Source organism: Ambystoma mexicanum, chromosome 11, assembly GCF_040938575.1.
Source record: "Ambystoma mexicanum isolate Mex_15411 chromosome 11, UKY_AmexF1_1, whole genome shotgun sequence".
In the NCBI taxonomy this organism is placed as follows: Eukaryota; Metazoa; Chordata; class Amphibia; order Caudata; family Ambystomatidae; genus Ambystoma; species Ambystoma mexicanum.
In genome coordinates this window covers 292,724,128-292,751,201 of record NC_090934.1, presented here as the reverse complement: position 1 = coordinate 292,751,201, position 27,074 = coordinate 292,724,128, and the positions used below count along the sequence as shown (strand labels likewise).

General features: G+C 43.9%; 1 protein-coding gene across 1 annotated transcript in view; it reads left to right on the top strand.

Annotated features, from left to right (window-relative positions):
* Nucleotides 1-2,414: 2,414 nt before the first annotated feature.
* The window catches only part of LAPTM5 (lysosomal protein transmembrane 5), a 148,015-nt gene continuing 123,355 nt past the window's right edge, over nt 2,415-27,074 (top strand). The window contains exon 1 of the mRNA XM_069623021.1: nt 2,415-2,629. Within this exon, the coding sequence (XP_069479122.1) occupies nt 2,540-2,629 (90 nt within the window). The 5' untranslated portion in view covers nt 2,415-2,539. The remainder of the gene's footprint in view (nt 2,630-27,074) is intronic.

The window sequence follows — 27,074 nt, the reverse complement described above, 5'->3', positions numbered from 1 at the left end:
CTACCTCTTCAAGCACCTATCATGTTCAATACGGCCTGCAACACATACAAAGCAATCACATCCAAAGCACCTCTCTTCTTGGTGAAACATCCCATCTCTGGAGGCCAGTGAACCACCAGAAGCAACCCCATTGTCAGACTGGAATCAAAGAACTGCAGGGGGAAAATAGTATGTAGGCCTTTTCCTGCTATGCAACATGTCACTGGAACAGGTTACCAATGCAGATATGGCTGGCATCCTCCATCCTACACTTCAGGAAGGACCTGAAGACCCTTGTCTTCAAAGGACATCACCAATCACAGACCACTCCACTCCACTCAATCCTATTTCTCTCCCTCTGGTGTACATCCGTCCCTTCCTCCCTTACCCTTCCTTGCTCCACTCCTACCCCTATGCACCCTAAATGTAACCCCCATGGGGGATTTCCTTTGTACATCACTTTGTAGCTTAACAGATAGATGGTTGCTTTATAAATCGCATACATAAATAAATGCGTGCAAAGATACATCCTGCCTCAATTTCTCTTTAATAGGCATCTAGGCAGTTTCATCATGCCACCCTGTAAACCTACACACCTTTTTGGATCACACACAGATTATGTTCAGTATCTGCAGCTCACATCCCTGACTTCCTGCTCCAGAAACAGGACTGGATGACTGACACCCTTTGCCACAAAACTATGAACTCTGAAATCATCTACTTTGGCTCCTGCATCCCTCTTTCTCTCCCTCCCTAGAGGTTCCTCCAATCCGCTTCTCACAGTTATACACTTTGGAGAAATCTTTGACTGTCCTCTCTCATTTTCAATGTAGATGCAAGAAATCATAAAGATTTCCCACATTCAACATAATGTCCTTTGAGGCATCCTACCACTCTTAAATATAACAAAAAATAATACAGGTGATATCTGCCTTGGTGCTCCCATTGCAATAGTCTTTCCTTTGGCCTCCCAAAAAAACTTGCTTTACAATTCCCGTCTCTTCAGAGAAAAACAGCCAGATCAACCCTTAGCCTGAAACCATGGGAACACATCATGCCTGCTTTGCTCTCCCTGCATTACCTTTCTGTAGGAGTAGGAGAACACAATGTTTCAAACGTCTTTGCTTCATCTGCATATCCCACTGGAACTTCGGCCTGGCCTTTTGCTGGCATAATGTGAAGAAGTGCCTACCTCCCAGGCCCTTGAGTACTGCAGGATCCAGGTCGACAGTGGTTGCTTCCTCCAAGAAGAAGGATCTGTGTGGTGCAACCCTTGATGCGGCTGAGGCCATCCTGTGGTAGGAGCTCCCAGGTGCCACCAGATCTGTGGAGAATCATCCCTGGTTCCCTAAAAAGCTGATGATCTTCCTCTTCTGAAAATCGTTTGTCCTACGAGAATGGACACTTGCAGTCAAAGTAGACTTTCCTTGGCACATCCCTGAACATTCGGCTAACGTGGCACTCCTGGTAAGCTCCACTTGGCACTTATTGCATTTTGTTTTTTCTTTGCTCCTGTACTTCACAAGCATTTGCACTTCATAATGTTGTTGCACATCACCCGGCTCCATCCCCTTGGCGTGTGACCGACCCAAATATTCCCATAGCCTCTGTGGATCAGATGTCTGTACTCCTTCCATTCATTTGGAGGTGCTAAGAAGCAACTGTGCTCAGAGTTGGCTTCTTATAAAACTCCAACTAAATAAACAAATAATCACAGCTTGCCTTCGTTCACTGTAGAAGGTTGGCTCACAGCCTCTGAAAGATGTCGAGGCTGGATGAGTATACATACTTGAGGGTACCCTCTTATTCTGTATAGGGCAAGGGAAATAAAGTCAAAATGGGGGAACTCTTCTGCCGAGGATTGGGTCAGGTAGAATGGAGAGGAACTATGTGTACCATTCCGTTAACACTTCACCAAAGAAGTTTTGAGACTGTATTTCTAAAGACGTCATTTGTTTTCCTGGCGGGGCAATTCTTTTTGTTTTTGAGCCTGGGTGAGTGGCTGTGCCTAAGTTACACCGGTTTTGATTCTCCTACTCATTAATCTATGTAAACTATACTTTGGTTCAAACGCTTGTTCTGATGCGTGAATTTGATTGTGAAACGTGTAGGTATCTACTAATTTGTTAAGTTACATAGCGAAGAGGGCATACAGGAGGCACTTAAATGGGAACAGCCTTGGCTTGTGCTTTCTTATATGCTTTCTTGTCTGGGTGCTCAGATGTTTTGGCTAAAATAGACTAAATGTAATCTGTCACAGACGTATGCACACATGCAAATGATTAGCCTATTCTCATAAATTTTTCGGAATACAAATGTGTACTTTGCAAATGCGCTCCTATTTGCATCCCACAATGAGAGTAGACTGCCTCTGCTGCAGCCTGACACAGTCGTCAGTTGGAGCCAGGAAGGAAGCGCAGCGTCTGACTCACCCAGATCCTTCTTTTCTCTCAGCCTCCACTGGGGTCAGCTCACACTTGCTTCAGCTCACACTTAATCAGCTCTCTAACTGCGAAGCGATCAAGGCTAGTACCCGAGAGGGAACAACCCGCCGCCAAAGATGACCGGCCAAAGTTCACAAGACTCCCAAAGCTGCTGCTTCTGCCTAAATGTCCGCGTGTCCACGCTGTGCCTGGGTGTCTATCACGTGGTAAGTGGGCTGCAGATTCTGGTTGTCAAGGGGCCTGGACAGGGGCGAAGAGGGCCTTGAAAACTCCACAGGGGCTAGACTCAATAGTTTGCAAGCACTTTCTGTGAAGTGTGGGGGAAGTGCCCATATTGGGAGAGCTGACTTCTGAACCCTCTTACATATCTGCTCACCGCGTGCTCCAGGGTAGTCATCTTGGACCCGCTCCATCATCATCGCCAGCGTGTCTCAGCCCTGCACGACACCCACTGCACAGCATGGGGTTGGGTACATTTCCATTCCTGCTGTAAAGCCTGACGAGTCTCCAGAGGGCATCCGAGCACATTACATACACATTTCCAAAAACTTGAACTATTAGGAAAGACATTCTAAAATGTTTTAACAATCAGTGTATAATATTACAATGAAACAAAATCAAAACTATATTTAAGCGAGGTGCAAATAAACAAAATGAAAATTATCAAGGGCCTGATTCATGGAATTCATTGCATGGTGGAAAGTGTCTTTTCATTGGTGCAAATTGACTTTGCACTACCAACAAACACCGTTTCATGGAACTGTGCAACGTGTCTTTTTGCCGTGAAAAGTCACTTTGCAGTGCAAAAATACACTTGGCACTGCTCCACCCTGATTAATGGAACTGTGCAATGTGTCCTTTTGCCGGGCAAATTCACTTTGCAGTGCAAAAATACACTTAGCACTGCTCCACCCTGATTAATGGAAGCGTGCGAAGTGACTTTGCATGGCAAAAAAAGACACTTTGCACGGTTCCATGAATCAGGGTGTTTGTTGGCAGTGCAAAGTCAGTTTGCACCAGTGAAAAGTCACATTGCACCATGCAATAAATTCCATGAATCAGGCCCCAAGTGTTTAACTTCTTAAAACAAAGAATTTGTGTTCATGATGCTCGAAGGGGCGGATTACAAGGTTTTTGTGCTAATCATGAGACGCATATGAGAATGTTTCCGGTAACTGCTTTTTAATGTGAAAGCTTTGCTTCCTGCTGTTAAGAGACTTACTTCGAAGCGAAATTATGCCTACAAAACAGGATGGACATTGGAAAAGCAAAGCGGGAGCCATTTGAGGAAATGATGTATTATTTATTATTTAATTAATGCCACAGCTTCAGCAATACTTTGATTGAAATAGAGTGTTTGGCCACATGTGTTAGTGAACTAAAGAAACGTCTGTATTTTAAGAGCAGGACGATGTTTTCTAATACATTTGTATATTATTTTGTGCAATTACACTTGCCAATCTGCAATGCCAAAAGGGGGTGTGGGGTTTGAAGTTTAGATGGCACAGATAATGTGCACCTACCTATAGGCTGTTGGATGTTTCGGTGTCTCGGCTCCCGTGATCAGTCATGAAACTGACTGATCACAGGTAAACACTGTCAGAGTTGCATTTCCGCAGAGCAACAGTGTTACGGTACCTCTGCCATCTGGATTGTTGCCCAAAATGTATTCATAAGTAGAGACCGAAAACCCTCCAGATTGAGCCAATATTTATGAACGCGCCCACCAACCCACAGGGTCCGGACCGAGACCACAAACTGATTAGAACTAGACCACTGAACAGCCACCTTTAATAATTGTCAGTTAGTTGGGCGGTGATTAGTCGGTGACTTTAATGCAAATAATCTATAATGTTCAACTGCATGAGAAAATAGCTGTTTGTATTCCGGTCAAATAAAGCAGGATCCTAGCTGGGAAGCGACAAAGCACTTCCAGAAGCATCATTTCTTCTGACAGCGGAATATTGCTATGGCTACAGAGGTGTTTAAGACCAGATATTGGATGGCAGGCTTTGGCTTGCCTCTTTGGTAAAATGGAGTAAAGAAAAGGCGCCCATTGGCTCAGGGATAATAATAATGTAGCATTTATATAGCACTACTAATCCTCAGGTATCTGCAGTATATGAGAAAAATCAAACATTTCGATGATTAAAGATCTCTATTGGCGAGAGCCAATAGAGATCTTTAAGGCTGTAGTGCCAGGACCCTAGACCAAGGCCGATAAAGTGGAACAGCATGTGGACGTGCAGAGGCAGCGAGAAGCATTTAAAGGCCGGGCTTGCACACTCTAAGATTATTGACCTGCAGGTTTGCCCCTGAATGCAATTCCTAGAAAGTCATATCTTAGCCCTTGCTCACGTGTCTGACCATTCTCTGGATCTCACCTGCACTGTATGTCTACATGTACCTTCTCTGCGACCATCGTGTAACCTTGTCAGGTTGCACTTATCGCTGTTATCCATGCCTGCATAATATGTAACTACATGTAACCTGTTGTTCTTGTCTAAGTCTCTGGCGCCCAATTACCTCAGGGTTCGGCACGCGGTATAAATAAAGAAACTAAACTAAAGTAAGAGGAGTGCAAGATAATACTGAAAACACGCACAAACCCTTACTGCTTTGCAAATTCCACTAGTACGATCAATTTTATAGTATGGAAATGCTCTTAAAAGATCCTGAACCTGCCATAGAAAGGGAAAGCACACAGTTAAATCATGCTAATTTGAAGCATTCTCATGGGTATCATCTGTCCATCAACTCCATCTGGGAGGGTTTTGCCCTTGCTATGCCTGCACCAGCCTCTTTAAGGCAGCAGTGCACTGTTCACACTGGAAGTGTGTTTCCAAGACGGAAATGGGTATAGTAGGTGTTAAACATGGTTTCCACATATTCATTTTGGTAATCTATATTTTGGTACATCCAGCTGAGTGTTAAAAATTATGGTTTTTCTTTGGGATTATTCATGTCTCAGTAATTTTGGTTTCAAGATCTCTGCTAATACCATTTTCCGGTCGTTTTTGCATTCATGTTAATTATTTCAATGTATTTAAAGTAAATAAATACAAGGTTTACCTCCGTTATCCCACCGTGCATTGCAACAAAGTTTGTAACAGAGGCAACCCCTATTTGCCACATTTTACATGCTATCTTTAGCTCCCTGCCTTTTTTATATATTGTTATTAGTGTGGCGATTTCACCCACTTTACTACCAGGCCAACTCCCACCTAACACTAACACCTACCATCTTTTATCATAATATTCCATGTTAACAGTTAGTATCCTAGAGGTGTACAGAAATTCGGCTTTGAGTAAGTATTTAGCCGAATTCCAGCTAAAAATGTGATATTCAGCTTTAGCGAAATACTTTATTAATGATCACTTGAAACCAAATAGTTTCCTCTTCAAAATATAGTAAGTACTGCTTTTACTGCATACCTGGAATCATTCAGTCATGACATATTTATCCTTTAAAAGGATCACAAAGTAAATCGTGTCTCTTCCCAACATCCATGAGTGTCTCCCACCTCTATTGTCTGGGGGCCTCCAGCCTAGAGGCTTCCATGCCATCCCATGGGGTGGGTCGAGCCCTCGGACTTCAAAAATAAATGTTTTATTTTTTGTAGTCACTCTGCCTTCATAAATTAACTAATTATTTCTGTTACCCTGGAACAGAAATAATTTATTTTTGAAGACAGAGTGACTACAAAAAAAGGAAGTTTTTTTAAAGTCCAAGGGGGGCCCACCTCCCAGGACATGTGGTGGCGGGGCCACGCGCACTGTGGGGGCTGCAGGCATCCCTGTTACACCAGTGCCTCCTATAGAATCTTACAAAAAAGCTGAAAATTGTACTGTTTAACAATTATACCTAATTGTTGTCCTTTCACTCATTCTGTATTGACTGTGCTATAATCTCATTTAGCGCCGTAATACGTCTGGGTTTGGGAGAATAACAACAAATGAAATAAATAAATAAATAAATAGGCATTTTTTCTAATTCTGTTCTCATTTAGTCTTCCTACGCACTTTAGGCCTTGCTCTCCCTTTGAATCTAGTTGATACGTAGTACTGCTCTTTGAACATAGACGGAACCCAGGATGTAAACGTTGTTTGCACAGCTAACCTATTTCTCCCCTCGTACACTGCACCGTTGTAATTTAGCGGAAGACTAAGGCTCATTCCACACAACCTGCACTCACATATACCACAAACACTGTAACACCTCTGCCATAAGAATATAGCTACCTTTGACGACAGAAATTCGGACTGTAGCTTCCCGAATAATTCTCTATCTCCTTAAACAAAATTCACCCAGTTTAGTTCAAAGTTTACCTCCACTGCACCCATCAACATGCCATTCAGACATGGGTGACAAACAGGGTCTTGGCCACCCTCACATAATTTTAATGGCTGAAATGCACACACATAATAACACCTCCCAATTCTCCCAATTTTGCACTCCGGTCCATCCGAGGACATTCAACCAACAAGCACGTTGGGACCATCATTATGGTAAAAGGTTCTATACGAATCACAAAATTAATGAATGAATTAAGTAGATTGGGCTTCCATCAGCTATGCATCAGTTTTGCATTTTGCATTTTGTTTCGTGCATCCCCCAATAACCTTTACAGGTGTACTCCTAGAGTTCGGCCAGCGCTACCCTAAGAGTACCCAGTTGGCTTTGGCGTACTTTTGTTTCTTAAAAGCTTAGAATGTATGATCTGAAAGATAGTGCATACCACCATCAGAGAATATTCTCCCTTTCTTCAACACTACCAATGACTTCCTCAACTGCACCTTAATCACCTAATACGAGAAACGGTTGCCGTTTTATTTAACTGAAGAGGAAAGAACTGGGTGAAGCCTAGGCTAGTGATATTAACCCGTTTCTCATATAATACGTGTTGCCACACACCCCATACAGCTGTAAACAGCAAATCTTACTGTCGAGCAATTTAGTGGAGCTTGTTTAATCCACTTTACGGGAATGAAAAATTGAGTTCATTTAACAGAATCAGAATGTGTTACTTTCTGCAATAGGTGCATTAACAATTGAGCTACCATGGATGCTTAGCAAAAATGGCTTATTGCAAGGGATTTATGATTACAACTGATCCAATAGATCAAATAGAGTTGTCAGAATCCAGAGAACAGTGGCAACCAGAGCACAGGGGTGGACTGGGAACCAAAAGTAGCCCTGGAAATAATGTTCAAAGTGGCCCCATATTGCACATTTTGAGCAAGCCCAACCATTTTCCTATGAGAAAATTTGAAAATAAAATACAAAAGAGGCCCAGGGTACAGAGGCCCACTGGGAAATCTCCAGAGTACCTTGTAGGCCAGCCCAGCCCTGCCAGAGCATAACACTAACTTCACGTGAGTGCTGAAGGAAGGAAGGACTCAACGGGGACAGCTGCCAATGCTACACTTGCTCAACTCTAGGTCAGTGGAGGGGAACTTGCATCCCTCTAGATGTTTTGACCTCCAACTCTCACAGTCCCTTCCCATTGACTACGCCAGCAGGGGCTTATGGACGTTGTATGCCAAAACATCCGTACGGCGTCAGGTTGCCCATCATTGCCGTACGTCCACCTCTGCAGGCCTCAGACTTATGCACTTGTTATGACAAGCCTCCTCAATGTTACCTTCCTTACGGAACAGGAAGGGGGATGGGCAGGGGCGTCGCCCAGGTGTACCTTTCAGACTCTGATGCCCACCTTTTGCTGCCTGCAAAGTTATCCATTGGTATTGATCAGTGCCCTGCGAGGAGCCCTTTGACCCTTCTGGCACCTAAACCTGCCCCTGTCACTGCCAGCGAGCTCATATTCTATGGACTGCATTTTTCAGTGCAATCTTGCTCAGTGACTAAGACAAGCGTGCTTTGGCTTTAGCATGCACATTCTGTGAAATGAGTGATAAAGGACTCCGGCGTGCGCACCCTCTCTCCTGTGGTTTTCAGTCCGGAAAAGAAAGAGGAAGTTCTGAATTTCTTAGTAAGTCGAGATAGCACCGCTCTCCTGATCTTAACACGTTTCTCGTAAGTTCTCGACAACCACGATCTTTTTAAAGGGGTGCGAGTTTGGGCATTTAGGGAGCTTTACACAGTCACGCCAACATGTGCCTAATTCACGGAAGTGTTTTATAATGGCAGAACCCCAGTGGAAAACGCTCTGTGAATTAGGCCATGCCTTGCAGGTGAGCAGGGGCATGACATCCTGCTCAATGCTCCTAAAATGCTCCCTTCCAGGACGAGATCGGCCATTGATTCATCTATTAGAATGGCCAGTAGGGCTGGGGTGGTGTCAGTAACACGTCAAGCTCTTTTTCCTGAAATGACTTTTGGTGTTCTCAGACACTCACATATTGCAGAATCCGCATGGAAAACCTCCCCTTCAGCCACTAAAAAGAACATCTTCATAATAGCATCCAACAACTACAAAGTAGCTATTCTCCAAACCAAAATAAATACCTAAAACGATGGAATTATTAAAGCCAAATCTAACACGAAAGAGCTCTTCAACATTCTAAGAGAGCTAGAATCCCCCTCTCCCATACCTCACACGTGCATTAACGACACTGCATGGTGCACCAATATCCAGAAGGCCTTACTTGACAACATATCAATGCTACAAACTAAAACAGAGTGCAACAAATGCAGTCTTCTCCCTGATAAAGTCCAACCTCCACTACTAAGTAAACAGCCCAACACTGATGAACTATTCAACTTCTCACCCTTATCTATCAAAGAGGTTGCGGACATAATCTCAAAACTAAAACCGTCAAGATGCCAGGGAGATATATGCCCGGCACCGATCATCAAAGATGTAGCAAAACAACTGGCTCCCTTTATCACAACACTTATTAATGCCTCATTTGAATCAAGTATAGTACCAACCAATCTGAAAGATGCTTGGGTTCTTCCCCTTCTTAAAAAACTCACCTTAGATCCTAACATCCCAACGAATTATAGACCCATCACAACAGTGCCATTCCTCTTAAATGTTTTGGACAGAGCAGCCTACCTGCAGACCCAGATCCATCTGGAAAACCACAAACTTCTAGGCCTCAGGCAATTGGGTTTCCGACCAAAACATGGCACAGAAACTGCCTTGATCGACCTCAAGACACAAATGGACAACTTAAAAGACAATGGCAAACTCCCCCACTTACTACTATTAGACCTCTCGGCTGCCTTTGACTTGGTAAACCACAAAGCCTTATGTAACCTCCTCTCATCAGCAGCCCCCTTTTCTGACAAAGCTAAAGCCTGGATCCAATCATTCCTAAACAATAGAACTATGAGGGTCTTTGCACCCTCAGCTGTCGCTGAGCCAGCACCAGTCACCTGCAGTGTCCCTAAGGGTTCCTGTGTATTACCAACATTATATAATGTGTTCGCAAAACCCCTGTTTGACAACCTCGATCGTTTGGGTGTCATCTACCCGAATTACGCAGATGACACCCAAATACTCATCCCTTTAACTGGAGACTACATCAAAAGTCCTCAATGACATCTATATTATCATACAAGCCTGGATGGCTATACATGGACTTTGCCTCAACGATGACAAGACTGAGTTACTCTTATTAGGCTCCCAATACAGACTTAACAAACTCAACAGACAAAATTCATCATTTAACACATCGACTTTAACAATATAATGGTATCCAAGGATGTCAAAACGTTAGGAATTTGCCTATACTCTTCATTTACCCTGACCAGACAAACCAACGCAATGTCCTCCTCCACCGCCTACACCTGTAAGCTAATTAATGCATGCAGACCATTTCTATCCACAACTAACTGCACCTCCATAGCCAGAGCGTTAATACCCTCCATAATTGACTACTGCAATGCACTCTACCTAAGCACGAGTCAACGCAACCTCAACAAGCTGGAAGTAATTCAAAACAATGCTCTTAGAGCAGCATTGAATGTCCCAAGGTCCCAACATATCGCGGATATTAGACGAAACACTCTCTCTCCGTCACCCAAAGGATAGAGTACAAAACTCTATCACTCACTCATAAGTGCCTTGCCAACCTGGCGCCTAGCTACTTGGCTGAAAACTTCCCCCAAAACACCACTGCACGTCCCACTAGATCGGCTCAAGCTCATGGCCTAAAAGTCACCAGTTTTAAGCTTCAGAAAGCTGGAGGTGGCAGCTTCCCTGTGCTTGCCGCTAAACTGTGGAACACCCTACCACTGACCCTAAGAACAGAACCCTCCTTCCACCAATTCAGAAACAATTCTAAAACTTGGCTTATCTTGAAAGAAGTCTAAGAACCTTCAGATACACCTAACTAATTATCACTGTAATTATTGCTTCCTTCTCCTCACCGCTAAGTCATTTACAACTCTTGTACCATATGTAACTGTAAACAACTCTTCTTGTATCATTGCATCTGTAACAATATGCAACTGTAAATCATTCATGTTTCCTCCTGCATCGTATGTAATTGTAAATGTGTTGTCATTGTAACCAATCAATGTACCCAGATGCCCCAGGGCTCAGAGCGCTATATAAATAAATAAATAAATAAATAAATGTATCTATGGACATTGATAGGGCTTTGAGTATTGCAGACTTATGACCACATCAGACAGGTAGCAAATGGTTTGATATCCAAATCAGCCGGACCACCTCTGGAGACAAATAGTAATGCCTGTTCCTTTCTTCCGAACAACCTCAAAGTATGTTTGAAGCACATTTCGATGTTTGTTTGTATTGTTCTCTCAGAGAAAGTCTCCTCGGATTGTACCATCACCTTTAACTCTGTCACATTGTTCTGTCTACTGATCTGGGAAGGACTTTAGGTCCTGTGTTATCCCTTCACCTGGCCTCCCCCTTCTGGCCAGTGCACATGTCTTGTTCCACCCTGTGCAGGCTCCTGCTCTGAGTGGGGACCTTGTTACCTGCTTGGCACTTGCCCATCTACAGAGATGCTCAGAAAGTCACTGTGTCTCAGGCTGTGACTGTCAGTTGTCACAATTCACTTCTAGGCTTTATTATGACTTTGGCGGTGTGGCCAAAAATATTGGTTATGCAGTGGTAACAAGTTACCATTGCATTACTGCACCGTCAAACTATGGGTTTAAAGGTAAGATGGAGGAAAATTCTCCAGCAAAATGCTGGAGGTAATTCCACCACCTTAGCACAAAAAATTGGGATTTTGCCAGAATTACCACCAGTGGTAATTCTGCAGAAATGCCCGTTTTTTGGGGCTAAGGTGGTGGAATTACCTCCAGCATTTTGAGAGAGGCTTTCCTCCACCTTACGTCCAAACCCACTGTCCTATGGATGCCATAAATAGGGACTAACACTGCCATACCGCCACTTGTAATCGGCTGTAATTCCGCTGGACCAAGTGGTGTTAATGGTAAATCCATTTGGTGGTATCTCAGCGATTTTGCCCCAAATTACTAGCGGACTCATAATGAGGCCCTTCTCTATCGGTGGTATCCTGGGTGTGTCCCCCATGTACAGTGCTCCATTGCTAGGATTGTGCTTTACAAATCCAATGCATACCTTCCATATACACACACGTCCCTCCAAGGGCCCAAAATCCCGAAAAGGGCCAAGCTTTCTGAGACATTTGTCAAATGAGAAATACAGCCATGAAGAGAGCTTCTAGAAGCTACTTCTCTGTTCTGTGCCTGCCATCGTGTTGCACAATGAGTCAGCAGAGACTGGTGCTTGCCGACTCATCTGGTAAACACTGCCATTACATTTTTATGAGAGATCTCAACTGGGAAAGCATCTTAAAACCACATGCAAAACGATAATGAGATATGGGTGTTTTTGAGTACTTGACGCCATGTGCCCTAACAGGTTAGTCCATAAAACATACTCGCACATAGAGAAGGAAAATTATGATATACAATGTGTAATGAAAAGAGGCTATTTGCATGCTTAAAGCTGTATAAAAGTGTTCCTTTAAAAATAATCACGGCCAAGCGAGTGTTGGCGCTTGTGTCACCTTGGTAGCCAAAGTAATGGCTGCCAGGCCTCTCAAACTACGCAAAAGACGAGATCGGTGATCTGTTCAGGACTGGAAGATGAAGGGACGTGCCTCATCTGCAAATGGCTAACTTGATTTATTCTGCTATCTGTCCTTACTTTGCTAACTGGGCATAATGGATTTAGCTTTTACTGTCCAAGCAGGACCTATTGAATCTGGCCTCATTGTGCTAACTGGACATACTTTAGTAAACCCTTACTATGCCAAATGGGAAAAATGGATGCTGGGCTTACTATTGCAGGTGGGTCTAATGGAAACTGGTCTAACTTTGGTAACTGGAAATAATGGAAACTAGCACTAACTGTGCCTAAACAAATATGGCCAAATCTGCCCTTCGTATGCTAACTGGCTATAATGGAATAATTAATTTGTATGGTAACTGGGCATACTAAAAAAATGTTTTATTGTGATTGCATGGCATACCAGAATGTACCATAACCGTGCTAACTGGGAATAATGGAAGCTGGCCTTACCATGCTAACTGGGCCTAATAAAATCCAGCACTGGTGTGCTCACTGTGAGTAATGTAATCTGGCAATGGTTTGCAACTGGGTTTCGTTTACAATGACTAATCCCCCACACTAACGTGAGATGGGGGTTTAGATTCTATTAAAGACAAGGAGGCGATTATTATGCATTACAATCTTTACTCTGAAACCACAGCAGCAAAGAAAAAAACTTTTACAAATAAAAAAGTTGTAAAGAACAGAACTAAATAAGAGTTCAATGGCAATGTATGGGAGCTCCCCAATCCATCATGGAGGACAGGTCATGCCCTGCAGTCGACCAATGAGCAGGGACCCTTCCTCATATAAGTCCATTACTCCAATCCCAACCCCTCTTTCTGTAGCTGTCTTGAACCAGACGTCCACTGCACAGATCAGACGATAAACGATGAAGGCCAATCCAGTGAAGCTCTCGTACCACGCACTCCATAACTTGTAACTGCGAGCCACACTCCTGATCAGGACCTTAAACCATAGCTGTAAAAAACAACAAGCAAGAAGGGTGGGTGGTTGGGCAGAACAACAAACCAAAGAATGTTTTCACTTGAACCACCTATGTACATGCATATCACAATTGACATCATCATATCCAGGGTGGGAGGGTGGGATAATAATCGCCTCCTTGTCTTTAATAGAATCTAAACCCCCATCTCACGTTAGTGTGGGGGATTAGTCATTCTATGACAAGACAGGAGGCTCATATTATGCAAGTTCAAAGCCCTTGCATCTCATTAGTACAACATGATCCATAATAGAGCCAATATAATGAATAATAAAATAATAGGAAAGGAAACCTTAAATGTTTTCATTAAATAATCAGCTGACCGCAAGAGAATTGCCCAAGACTAGGATGCCCGAAAAACTGTCTTATAAGGCATAGACAAATCCACTGCAAGAAAACAGGAAAATGTGTCAATTCCTGTGTTCCTTACCAGCCACCAAAACCAAATGGTTAAAAGAGGGGAAAACATTGAACAAAGTTCTCCTATACTAATAGGTTAGGACAAAACTCATCTGAAATAAACACCTCTGTTGTCCAATCAAACATTTAAAACACTTAAATTCATACCCTTTTTGGGAACCTAGAAAGCAAACCAAAGAAAATAAGCACCTAGCTCTCCTGGAGATAAAGAAAAGAAAAGTACCCCATAGGGGTGAAAGTCTTGGAGGTTCCATCCCATGCATTAAAGGAAGATATCGCATTAGAAATAGGGCATGTCGCAGAACTACACTGGGAACCAAGGGGGAAAGACAAATCTTCAAAAGGTAAAATGGGAGTACATTTTGTAATAGGACAACCCATCCTGAGCAGAGCTGAAAAGCAATAGAATTAACCCACAATTGTCTTCAGACATATATGTATACTAAGGAGGGATGTCTTCTGGAGGCAGAAACAGAATGGAAGAGAGGAGCACCACCTGAGAAGCTAAACCCATCAAACCGCCAACACGGAGACCTTCAGACCTCCCTAACTCTTGCAGAAGGACTCTGCTACATGACAAAAGGCAGATATTAACAAACCTGATACTTAAGAGGGCAAACTTGGCAAGGAGAAAAAATGTATCTGACATCCAATTGCCACCATTATAGTGATATGTAAACCCCCTTGTAGATATGCCCGGTGTTTGAACCTTGATCTCTCCTCCCTGGAGATAAACCCCCTAGAGGATCAAAACTAACCGAAGGAGGACACCAAAATTCCAAAGTCTTAGCAAGACTCTAAACTGCAAAGAACTAATCACTAAACAGTTAAACTGAAGTTGCACACCAGAATAGGTCCAGCAAATATTTCAGCCAACTTGCAGATCCTTGAAGCTTACAGCACCTTGAGCTGGCACCTTACTGTAAAAACGAACTCTTGTGAAAGAACCCAAAGGACCACCTGCCATGCAGGCGACTATGAGAACCACGTCAGTAACTAAATATAAATATCCCAGCCCTCTGGGAATCGTAGCGGCAGACACCTTCTGATAGTGGATGTATAGACGCTAGAACACATCAATAGAGGGTCATGAGAACGTGGATGGGGAATTAGTATCACTCCAAGACCCCTCTATCCCACCAAAGGATATTGAGTCCTCCCAAAAGAGGAGAAACCACCCCCACTTATCCAAGGGAAACCTTGCAACCCAGAAGAAAGCTACCCTGAGGACCCCATTAAAGCACCGCTTTACACCCTTAAGAGAAATAAATACACTATAGCACCTCTAACCAACCCCTGACCGTGGACAGGATCAGCTTAACTTCTTGAAATACCAGATATTAGCAGAAAGGAAAGTAACTGACGGGAGGGAAATGCTCAGTGCGAGTCTGCACTGGTCACGCGTCAGAACTCCTGTAAAAAAGGAAAACGGAAAACCATCGGGTGTTACCCTCAGAGGTGTAATAATATGATGCAATCTCCCCCAAGGATGGCGGGAAGGGAATGAGGGGGAAAGGACTCTGGATAATTAACAATGCCCTGTAAATGTAAGGTTGAGAAAGAAACTGGGACCACTGTCTCCTCAAACCCTGAGGACTGAATCACTGTATTCATGTGAGGCTGACTGGCCACTAAAGGAATCAGGGAATGAAAAACTAAGCACATTGTCCATAGCAAACCAGTACTTATACAGTACGACGAACCCTCAGGTATACGAGAGGTGCTTACTTATCGATCTCAGTAGGTTAAAAGACAGATTTAGACCTTTCCAAATTTAGGAACCTGCATCAGGAGGGTCAGCACAGAAATGAAAACAGCACTCTATTTGGTGCACTATAGAAAAATATATATGTATAAAGAGGTTAAGCAACGCTCATGAGGGTACAGAAGCCTACTTTTACTCCTCGAGCAGAGGAGAAGTTGCAATATACTATTAGACAGCAAGCTGAACCATAGGCTAAGCTTTGGGAGGAAAACCATGGGGCAGGCGCCATAAAGTTATTACTTGGCAACTCATCTATTAGATACCATCAAGTGTTTCCATCAAGTGTTTCCAAACATTCCATCCAAGTAAAACATGGTTTCTCAACTTGTCATGCAACAAAAAACTGAACAGTTGCCCTCGAGCTGACCCTGTCTCCACTAAAATTCAATAGAATAATGAATGTCCAATGGAACAAAAGTAGGGGAGAAAAACATGTCCCCACTAAAGAGCCTTAAGCCCTGCAGACCTCACTAGGGACACTCTTTTGTCCTCATGTTGAGAGAAAATACTGTAGCTTAATCAGCACGGGTATTGGGTGGAGCAATTGAGGTTGGGGAAGCAAACCTAAGGAAAGGACTGAGTTGTCCTGAACTAACTAAGGTAAAGGGCGACAGAATTTTTAACTAAAAGACGAAGGATAATACCAGAGAGATGGTTAAAGAGGAAGGTACAACCCCTCCATATGGGTCTGTTTACAACCACTTCCACACTCTCTTTTCTTCAAAGTACTTAATAAATAAATAATATATAAAATATATAATATATCCAACGAAGAGGGGTTACGCCCTCACAGGGGTCCGAACCCCAGGCCCTTACATAAGCTGATACTCACTGAGCTATCCGGGCCACTGACAATTCTGAAAAACGCAAATGTGCTCCAGTCAACACTTAAACATATTGTTTATCAAAAGCGTACACTGAGCAAGTGCACTTCAACTGCTCACTCCAGCAGGGTGTGGCAACTAATAGTACACGAGGGAGCACCTTGCAGTATAAACCAGGCAAATCCTGAAACCGACGGATACTGCACGCCTACCAGGACAAACAATGGCGTCAGCCATATGCAGCACTTAAACGAAGCTGCCGACCTTAAGGGAGTAATACACTGAGCAAGTGCATCTCCAACTGCTCGCCCGAGCAGGGCGTGATAATCAGCAGTATACGAGGGGGTAACCTCGCATTAGAACTCAGGCAGAGCCAGAAACCGAGCAGGTTATGGTGCATGCCAGTTAAGGTAATTACCCAAGTTGCCGACTTTAAGGGAGAAAACACTGAGCAAGTGTACCTCAAACTGCTCACCCTAGCAGGGCGTGGACCCAGCAGTATACGAGGGAACCCCTCGCAGAAAACACAGGCAACCTTGCCACCGAGCAGGTGACTGCACCTTTCCAGGGAAGATAATGACATCTGCCACCAGCAGCCCCCAAACAAAAGAAAACTGTCAAGTTTAAGGTAGGAAACACTGAGCAAGTGCACCTCCAACTGCTCGTCCGAGCAGGGCGTGATAATCTGCAGTACACGATGGGGTAACCTCGCAATAGAATTCAGGCTGAACCTGAAACCGAACAGATGGCACCTCAGTGAAGGCAAATCACCTAACTTAAGAAATAAGTAAATAAATAAACAATAAAATAAAAACTGCAGAATTGGCAGTGTATGAGGCTCTGCAGTAGGCGAACCAGTGTTAATATAAGTTGAAATATCAATATAAACACAAAATAAAATATCAATTTTTAAATAATATATACATAAACATTCATATTCAAAAGTAATTAAAATTACATATAATCTTGTTAAAGTGGAAAAATGCGGACTGGGCTGTCTCAAGTGGTCTCGCATAACTAGGGTGAACAGGCAACCCGGATTCCATTTGAGAAACCCCTCTGGGATTTGCATGGTTGGGCGGTATGGAAAATAAAATTGTAATTATTTACCCCAACACGTTCCGAATTTAAAAGTTGGAGGATTGGTTCGAACCTGGAACCTTCCAGGTACCACTGACAACCCCTACTGCCTGTGCTAGAGACTGGCTTCAAAATAATGGAAAAGAAGGTAACATAGGAAATATATAGGACCAAGCATGCCCGCAGCACCTGGCAGTCCCAGGTGTAATTCAAAGAAAAAAAAGAGGTGCAAAATAACCATACATACATTTTTTAAAATATCCATGATGTTCCGGACATTGTATTAGAACCCTGGCACCCAGCCTCCCAACACCAAGCACTCAGCTGTTGAGCCACTGGAGGTTGTGTTATCCAAATGAACACTGCAGCCCACCAAAGGGCTTCATACACAGGTCGCCAGCAGTGCAGGCCCTGAAGCTAATGTAACAAACACGGAGGGCTTAAACAAACAAAAGAGAGGCTTGTGTGCGCTGGCCTTGAAGCTTATCAGCTTCAGTCCGGCCGTAAACCATAAATAAACACAAGAAAACTCGCGTGTGCACGCCTGCACAAAGCATTAGCTTCTGTTAGCCAATAAATCTTTACATAAAGAAAGCTTCCACTCAGACCAGTGCGCACGGGATAAAGAAAACAGTACACACTTAAACATAATGCCCAGAGGCAAACCAGCACTGCGAGCGTTGTAAAGTTAAACAAACAGTACTTTAAAATATAAAGGACTAATATATATCTTAAATGTATCACAAAGAAATGCTACAAGCATACAATATTTTTCCCATAATATAACCAATTAAGGTTTAACTTCTACTGACAACATGTAAGACAGAAACTGAAAGGCGTGTACTTAACTGTGGTGTCAGCAGCAAAGAAAGAGGGGTTGGGATTGGAGTAATGGACTTATATGAGGAAGGGTCCCTGCTCATTGGTCGACTGCAGGGCATGACCTGTCCTCCATGATGGATTGGGGAGCTCCCATACATTGCCATTGAACTCTTATTTAGTTCTGTTCTTTACAACTTTTTTATTTGTAAAAGTTTTTTTCTTTGCTGCTGTGGTTTCAGAGTAAAGATTGTAATGCATAATATGAGCCTCCTGTCTTGTCATAGAATTATTTATTGAGCGCAATCTCCTAATGCACTGTGGCGCTGGGTTGGACAGTAATCTGAACATTTAGATTCTCTCAGTCATTGAAAATATAGAAAGTTTAGCCTGATGGAAAGAAGCCGTTTTCTAAGTTCTTTCGAATCCTGTATGAAGAGAGCTCCATAATGCTGCAACCTGCATAGAGAAGAAGGAACAACCTATTCATTTGTGTAAGTAAGGTTTAGGCAAAATGAGTTGAGATTTTCGAGGCAGAGACGGTGGTTAGGAAAATATTTCAAAACGTTTCTGAAAAGAAAGATTGGGCCTTTCTGAAACGAAGCACTTTCCACAATGCAAACGACTTTATATTTAATTTGCTATTTTATTGGAAGCCAACACACTTGTTTTAAGCCTAGATAGGTGTCATTCTTATTTGGAAGTTGTATTTGCAGCCTGGCAAGGGTGCTCAGCCAATCAGGTGGCTGAAAGTGCGTGCTAGAACACAGTGTGTGCCGCCAGCTGTTTCCAGCCACTCAAGCCACGTCCCCGGGTGGCGCCATCTTGATTGTGGGGGAGGCAACACAGAGCCACTCCCTGTTGCCTCCTCACGTCCCACCCTCCCCTGCACACCCCCAAAAACATATTTCACCATTTCACACCCCTTTCCGTCTTCGACGATAACCTGCTGGACCAGACCTTTGTTCTCTGGTCCTGGTGCTCCTCTGATCCGTGGGGGCCGCCATGGAAATAGAGAAGGGATTAAGTCCCTTTTCCTATGGTCGTGGCCATATTGTTTTGAAAATCGTTTATGGCAGATTGAACTCACGTAATACGTGCGCATTCCATCTCCTGTAAAAAGATTGTTTAAACTATTCGGTTGGGGGGCGGACATGGCCAGTAACGGACCAGCGCCCTCGCCGAGAGGGTCAGGCTGGAGGGCTGGAGGGCTGTTACCGGCGAAGTCCGTCCCCTAATGCGGGGTTGATTGACATAATAGCACTCTTGGCAGGGAATTTTGAATTCTTTTAAGTCCTGCAATAAGATATTTTGAAGGACCAGGATAAATAGAGTTACATAATTCAGTACGTTAGGACATAAAGGCATTTGCGGATTATATCTGTTTACTAAAAACACATAGTTATGTGTTCTAGTTGCATAACATTCCAAAAGAGGCTTCGCCAACTTTCTGCATTTGTGGAATTAGAGGCAACTGAAAATCCAATGTAATCCCAAACGGCGAACCTCCTTGGGTGGCTGGGGGCTGGAGGATCAGTCCTAAGAGTTTTGGCCAAAAGTAGGGAGTCACATTTTGAATATTTTGAATAATGTTTTGTCTTGCTTTAGTTAGCGGGCATGAAAGAACGTAGCACCGCCTTGCTCAGGATGTAACATTGAATCAAGCACTGCTGAGCTAAGTAGGGATATTAGTGCCTGTCCTTACAAGAACTGGCCTTAATGAAATCTGGCTTCACTACGGTTTTTAGAGATATTGGAACGGAGCAATCCTGTGCTATATTAGCATAAAATAATCCAGCATTATAGTGCTTCCTGTAAAATGGAATCTGGCTCTGCAATGCTAACCAGGTACCAGGTCTATCCGTTATAATCGTGTGACCAAATGGGCATCAGGTTGCAATTGTGTTATTACATTGGGTTCTGATAACAATACCTATCAATGATTGGCACACTTGGACATTTCATAACAAATCATCGAAATGGTGCAAGTGCCTGGGATTATGATGGCAATACCTGGAATACGATAGCAACACCTGCCATATGACAGGGATAATAAAGCATTATATAGCAATAATTGACACATGTTGGCACTCTGGGCATACAATGGTAATAGCTTGCAAATGGTGTGAGTTTCTATGTTCATGATGCCAATCCTTAACACATGCCTAGACATCAGATTGATAATAATGGCTTTCCTTTTTTGCTCAAAGCATATGAGTGCAACCCCATATGACCCTACCTGCCTTGCTCAAACCATCAGTAAAATACCATAGTCAAATCATTGCAGTACGTGGCAAGAAGGGAGGTGGTATTTCAGGGCATCATTTGTGACATGGCTTTATTAATTATTCACAAATAAGAACGCTAGACAAGATTTTTTTGCCATGCCAGTCTATAGTCTGCTCCTGAGGTCATTTAACAAAAGAGGCAAATATTTAGTGAACAGAGAAGGAACCACGTGGATGCAAATGGCCATGCTGCGGGTTATGTTATGAAAGTACATTGTTACACTGCATATCACTTATATATACATCCCATCCTGCTAGTGGTTGTCCATAGGAAGATGAAAGGTTTACTAGGGGTTCTCATGTTGAACAATTCGAGTTTGTTGCCACCCATCATTATGCCTAAATTCCTACCGGCGACCACGCCTGAATCTTACCAGTCACCATGCTTGGCCACCTACCTGCCCCCAAGCTTCGTCTCTACCAACTACCATTCATGCCAACCACCTTGCTTGACCTCTAGTATCTGCTATGCCTCTACTCCTGCCAGCCACATGTCCTGTCAGTCACCTTGCTTGGAGCCATATTAGCCACCAAACTTGAATGCGCATTAGATCGCATACATAGGCTCTACCAGACAAAAGGCTTTGAATCCTACCAGCCCCACGCTTAGATTTCTTCTCGGCACGGGGTCTGCCCTGCCACCATGCCTAGATTTCTGCCAGCCACCATGCCTTGACTGCTACCAAGCCTTCGTTCCTAGATTCCTACCAGCCAAGAATAGTGGGCTCCTACCATCCTCCAGGCTTTCACACGCCGCCATGCCGAGGATTCTACTAGCCATCAAAACTGGACTCTACCAATCACAATGCCTCAACAATTACCAACCATTGTTGGACTCCTATGAGCGACCATTCACACACTCAGTACCCTGGCCTGCAATCCCATCAGTCTCAAGAGGAAAGCTCAGGGGCAACGCGCTCGTCTTGGAAGCACGTTGACGCGGAGCAACACAGGTTCGATCCCTGGGTCTGCACTTAGAAACCTCTGGGTATTAAGCACGTTATAAATAACCAATTACAATTACACCAGCCACTAATCCTTGAGTCCTACTTGTCACCGTTCCTGAACCCATACATAGGGCTTCTGGAATGCCACAGAACGAACTCACCTCAGTCTCAAGTATTCAAGCTGAGTTTGCACCTTAGTTCGCATTTTGCTTTTCGATTGACTGATATCACATATTTCAGGGCTCTGGCTAGTGCTGAATAGTTCATTTGTGTTTCTTATGTTCAATTTCACATTTTCCAAATCACTCTCATGTGAACTGCGCTAAAACTAACACTTAGTTGCTCCCTCAAGATGAAAGTTTCTGTGTTTGCATGTTTTTTTAAGTGGGAGAATGTCAACTAAATATGAAAGATATTAACTAGATTTCCGCATTAGTTCCCTTCATTTCCCGTACACGAAAACTCCTTTAGAAGTTTGTCCACTGGCTTGTCAATAATTCATGGTTCTCAAAGAAGGGCACGCAGCAAAGGGCCGTAATCGAGTTTAGCAATGAAGTTGGCCCCCCGTTCTTTCTCCACATTATTTTCACCAAAAAGGGTGGATTAAATACGGACAATAAGTGGACTCCATGAATGGGGACTAACACCGCGCTACCACAAGTCATAACCTGGTAGATTTACTGCCAGAACGAGTTTCAGTAATGAGACCCAAAGACTCAGGGGAATGGAAAGTCATCGAAAGAGGATATTATACAGTGACACGCATGTTCGATATGAGCAGGCAGGAATTTATCAGATCACAAGAGTATCTGCCTTAAAATGTCCCAGATGTTCTCGTGTGACTCAAAACATGCAATTTCGTTTCCTTTAAAGATCCGACTCAGCAGCACGTCTTCAAATGCGATAGATTTGCTGATTAAAGCACCGCCCTCTTTGACAAGTGATAGTGAAGTAGTTGCTTCTTAGATAAGCATTGCGTGCACTGGTGGAGTCAGTTCTACGAAAAATGCATAGGTAGAAGTTCAACTCTAAGATAGCTCAGGAAGATTGTGCTCATATCTGTAGGCAATCTGCAATTGACGGTTTGTATCCCAGCAGGCCCGATTCAACCCTTCTGCTTTCCGAGGTCGATAAACTTAGCAGCATTAGGTATGGTAACATTAACGCCAATTATTATAGTGCTTCGAATCGGGAGAAATCCGGCAAGAGGTTCTATAGAAAAGCATCATCCTATGAAGCGAGTTCTGTCCAGATTTTGCCATGAGGGAGACTAAGAAAGAAGGGAACAAGTTGTTCATGACACATCCCTACAGTGAAGCAGTAGGTGAAGCTTCATAGAGAGCAGGGAGAGCTTCAGGTGGAGAGGGGGGGAGCATGAGTGTGCTCCCAACTCAAAGTACCTTCATTACAGTGCATCCACCCCAACACGCTCACTTGCCCTCAGGCAGGTCCTCAATCAGGTTTGTGTTGAGACGTGACTAGTCCAATACTGTCACTATTGATGCAGAACTTTAGCATCTCTTGCACATGTTGCTAAGGCGTCCAGAGCATTGAGGCGATTGGATATGAGTCTTGGGTAGAAAAGGTGCTCCTGGTCCCTTTCAAAGAGTCTAGTTGATTGTATGTTCTGATAACCTTTATTACAGAACCAGAATTCATAACAACAATAGTATTGCACATTAATTTTCAGGATCACGCATGCCACTTATGGTAGCATTAATATCCTTAAAACTTGCATAACTTCAACATCAATAATCGAAAATGCTGCCAAGAAGCACACGCATGGCACTAAAGGTACATTCTCAAAACGCCAAAAGGTGTCAGAGATTCTGGTGATTGGGAGAGATCCTCCAGATGCTTGTCTAGGGTCAGAGGAATGGTAATAACAACCCAACTGCACTAGCTCCTGGAACAAAATAACCTTCTCTGTGATTTTCATCTAACCTCTCTTTTCTTATCACCATTAGATAGAAAGGACTCTCATTAATATTAGACAGCAGCTACTTACCCCTGGAGGCCAAGTCCAACCCGATTCCTGATCATCCTAGATAATTCAGAAGCCTTTCACGACATCAACCACAAAACCAGCCTCGCAGACTTCCTTGTGACCTGTCGGATTGTGTGATGCCACTGCAATGGTTTTTGTCCTTCCTAGCTAACCAGCTCTATTATGTAAAGCAAGCACCTTACTTCTCTGATGCCTGAAACATCAACTGGGGTGCGCCTTACCTCAAGTATAGTACCTATGACGAATCCTCTTTTATATACAGGTTTTCTCACAGACCCACATCAGCATCCAGGAGCGCTGTTGGAATGCACCTTGTTGTTAACTATATCATAGATGTTCAAATATAGATTCTTATCGACTCATTACTTAATGTGTCTAAGATGGAGGTCCAGCACCTGGGATCTGTTGAAAAGTGCGCCATACCCTTCTACTAGACACAATCCTTGCCCCTCAGACACACACCATACAGGGTGTATAACTTGTGAATTATGTGCAGTGCAAACCTGTGCATTGGTCCCTAGTCAATGCTGTCAAAAATACTGCATTTCAGTTTGTAACTACTCCATGGAATAGTAATACTTCCATTGCTATTCCTGAAGCAACTTTTTGTATTGGGTAGATTGATTAAAGAAGACAACACAACACAAGATCTTGCAGAGATGACATCTTTCTTCGGCTAAATCATGTTTTTATCTGCTAACTTGCAAGATCATACAAGTCTCCTTATGACAATTGCCTGAGGAAGTGACCTATTGGGTCTTGAAAGCTATTCTAGCAAAAGAATAGCAAGATCCTGTCTTGTGCTTTATTTTATTTGTAAACAACAAGTTGTACTTTTGCCTGACAAACACGGTATTCCTTCTGTTTTTCGGTATAATTAGCACCCCCCCTCATGATGTTTGACAGTGCTTTAAGTGGGGTGGCAAATTGTGGAGGGGCTCTCGTTAGGGGGCGTGGTTTAAGCATGAATGTCTAGGCCATGCACTCCAACAAGACCTCCCAACAAGAACCCTTCGAGCCCTTGCATTCAAGGAGCCGTTCTTAAAGAAATGCCTCTGGGTTCGCTGTCCCACCCAGACAGCCCTTTACCTACATGGCTCCTTGAATGTAATGGGCTGCCTGCTGTGTGATGCCGCTTCATTCGGAAAGAGGAGGACTGGACTGGCCAGTCTCTCCTTTTGTATCTGAGTAAAGAGCTAACACGTAGTGGAAGCCCTTTAACCAAGCACGGTTAATGGACTTCCAGCTGCATGTCAGCTCTTTACTCAGAAACAAAAGGAGGGGCTGGCCGATCCAGCCCTCCTTCTGTTTCTGAATAAAGAGACATCACACAGCAGGTTTAGCCGAAGCGCTGCCGGTTACACAACTGACTTTTTTCTATTCCGATATGCTGACACCTGCAGGCAGCTGTCTAATCCTGCAGAACTAAGCTAAACTGCTGCTTGAGAGGTTGGCACGGTTGGGGCTAGTTTGGGTGAGCCCTGGCAGGGCCCCGGTTCGGGAGACTATCTCAGACCATAACAGAGACTGCAAGGGCTTGGCCCCGGCTAGCCCCGCCCACTAAATGCCCGGATGGTTGGAAATATTGAGGTTAAATGCTAAACCAAGTTTGTGGATTTGAATTGTCCAGCCGCATGTATTTGTGGAACTTGACTCACCTTTGTTAGTGCCTCCCAATCAGGTGGCCTTAAACCACTTGAGCATTCAGATTACTTAATCAGTAATGAACCCGTTTGTAATTCGAAAACACCAAAGATGCAAAATGTTGGTGACGCAGGAGGATGGGAAAAAGTAATTAAAGTGTTGTTCTTTCCGAACCGTTGCACAGCTAGAGGCCACCTGACCTAAAATGGAACAACAACAAGCGTCAAAACAGCGTGCAGCGTGACCCTGGCTTTCAGGCTTCACGCAGCCCTTGTTGCCCACCAGTGTGTACGTTCTGCTTGAGTAAGAACCGCGTTCATGGATCTACCCGGCCGCGCATGAGCTGCACACAGCACGAGCGCTTGCACGCATCACGTTTTTTTGCCACAGGAAAGCTTTCTAAATGCACAAGTAGCGCACCCACAAGAAGTTCATAGTTTCAGTAGCCCTCGGTACGGAAAGACGCAGGCATTGACACCCTCACACGGAAAGACGTTCATCCTTTTAGTAGGGTTATAAATACCTCAACCAGCCACACTGAGGTTGTCGTTAACGTTAGGATGCGTGAAGGAAGATGCTGACCGCTTTGAGGAGAGGTTTTCCCATTGTAGCACTTAGAAACATACGTCTGGTGAGCACAGTGCAGGAATGAGTCCATGACTGGGTAGCCATAGCTCTCAACTCACACGCTTTTGGCGGGTGTCACCCGCCTTCTAAACAGCTGACTCACCCCCCAAGCTTCCTGCATGCCCATTCATTTCAATGGGCCTCTCACCCGCCAAAAATAAAATCGGGTGTTTTCACCCGCCTTTGTGACACAAATGGTTGAGAGCTATGGGGTAGCACTGCAGCCCTGTATGCAACACACGCACAAAAGTACATTATTTTCAGCTTCTTTCGGTATTGCATTTAGTTTAATGGCGCACGTTCATATTGTGGGCCTTAAAGTGTAATGAGAGATCATGCAGTCTGCCATCATAGCATACCCTCATTAACCCCCAACACCAATGCCAGGAGTCACTAGAACAGCTCTTTGCTGGTTGACCTCATTCCTCAGGAACTGGTGGGTCCCGGTGTCAAAGGGCAATGAGGCCACCAACCACCATCTATATGGTGTCATTAAGGCCCTTGCACCCTCTCCTGCCTATTTAAGGTGCACATAAGGACTTTAGGTGGACAGTACAACACAAACTCTTTCCGAGAAGACACCTTTCTTAGGCTAAGACAACACAAAAACGGTGATCGCTGGAAGGTTTTGAATTAATGTCGCCTCTGGAAATTGCTCTGAGGAACCCTGCAGTGCACCCCATCGTTCTTCAGCCTGCCAAGCCATTGCGGGAGGGCAAAGACCATATTCAAATCAGGTTTGATCTCCCCAAAAGGGCAGTCCAGCCCGAACTGCTTGATCACATCCCATCTGCACAAGACCCTGTATTCCCATTTCTGTGGCAGGCTGAAGGGCGATGGTCTGTCTGGAGGGTTACCCAGAGCTATGCCAGAGGTTTTGATCAAATGTACACTTTCGAGCTATCAACTTTTTTGTTTTGCTTTAGTCACCATGAGTGGGACGGGTATGCCCAGACATGGGTCCGGAGCCTGCTGAGCCTAGAAACCCAAGCTACATCTCGCCGATGATGCCCGCCAAGGCCCAACATGCCTGGCGTTGCTTGTGGTCTCGCAGAAGGAATGTGACCTAGCAGTCCATGGTCCTTTTGGGGCTGGGACCAAGCCTAATTTATAAACTGTCTTTCTTCTTCCTGTAATGGCTTGGCATGTTGAAGAACAATTGGTCTGCATGGTTGCCCAAAACTGTGCTAGTGGCTGA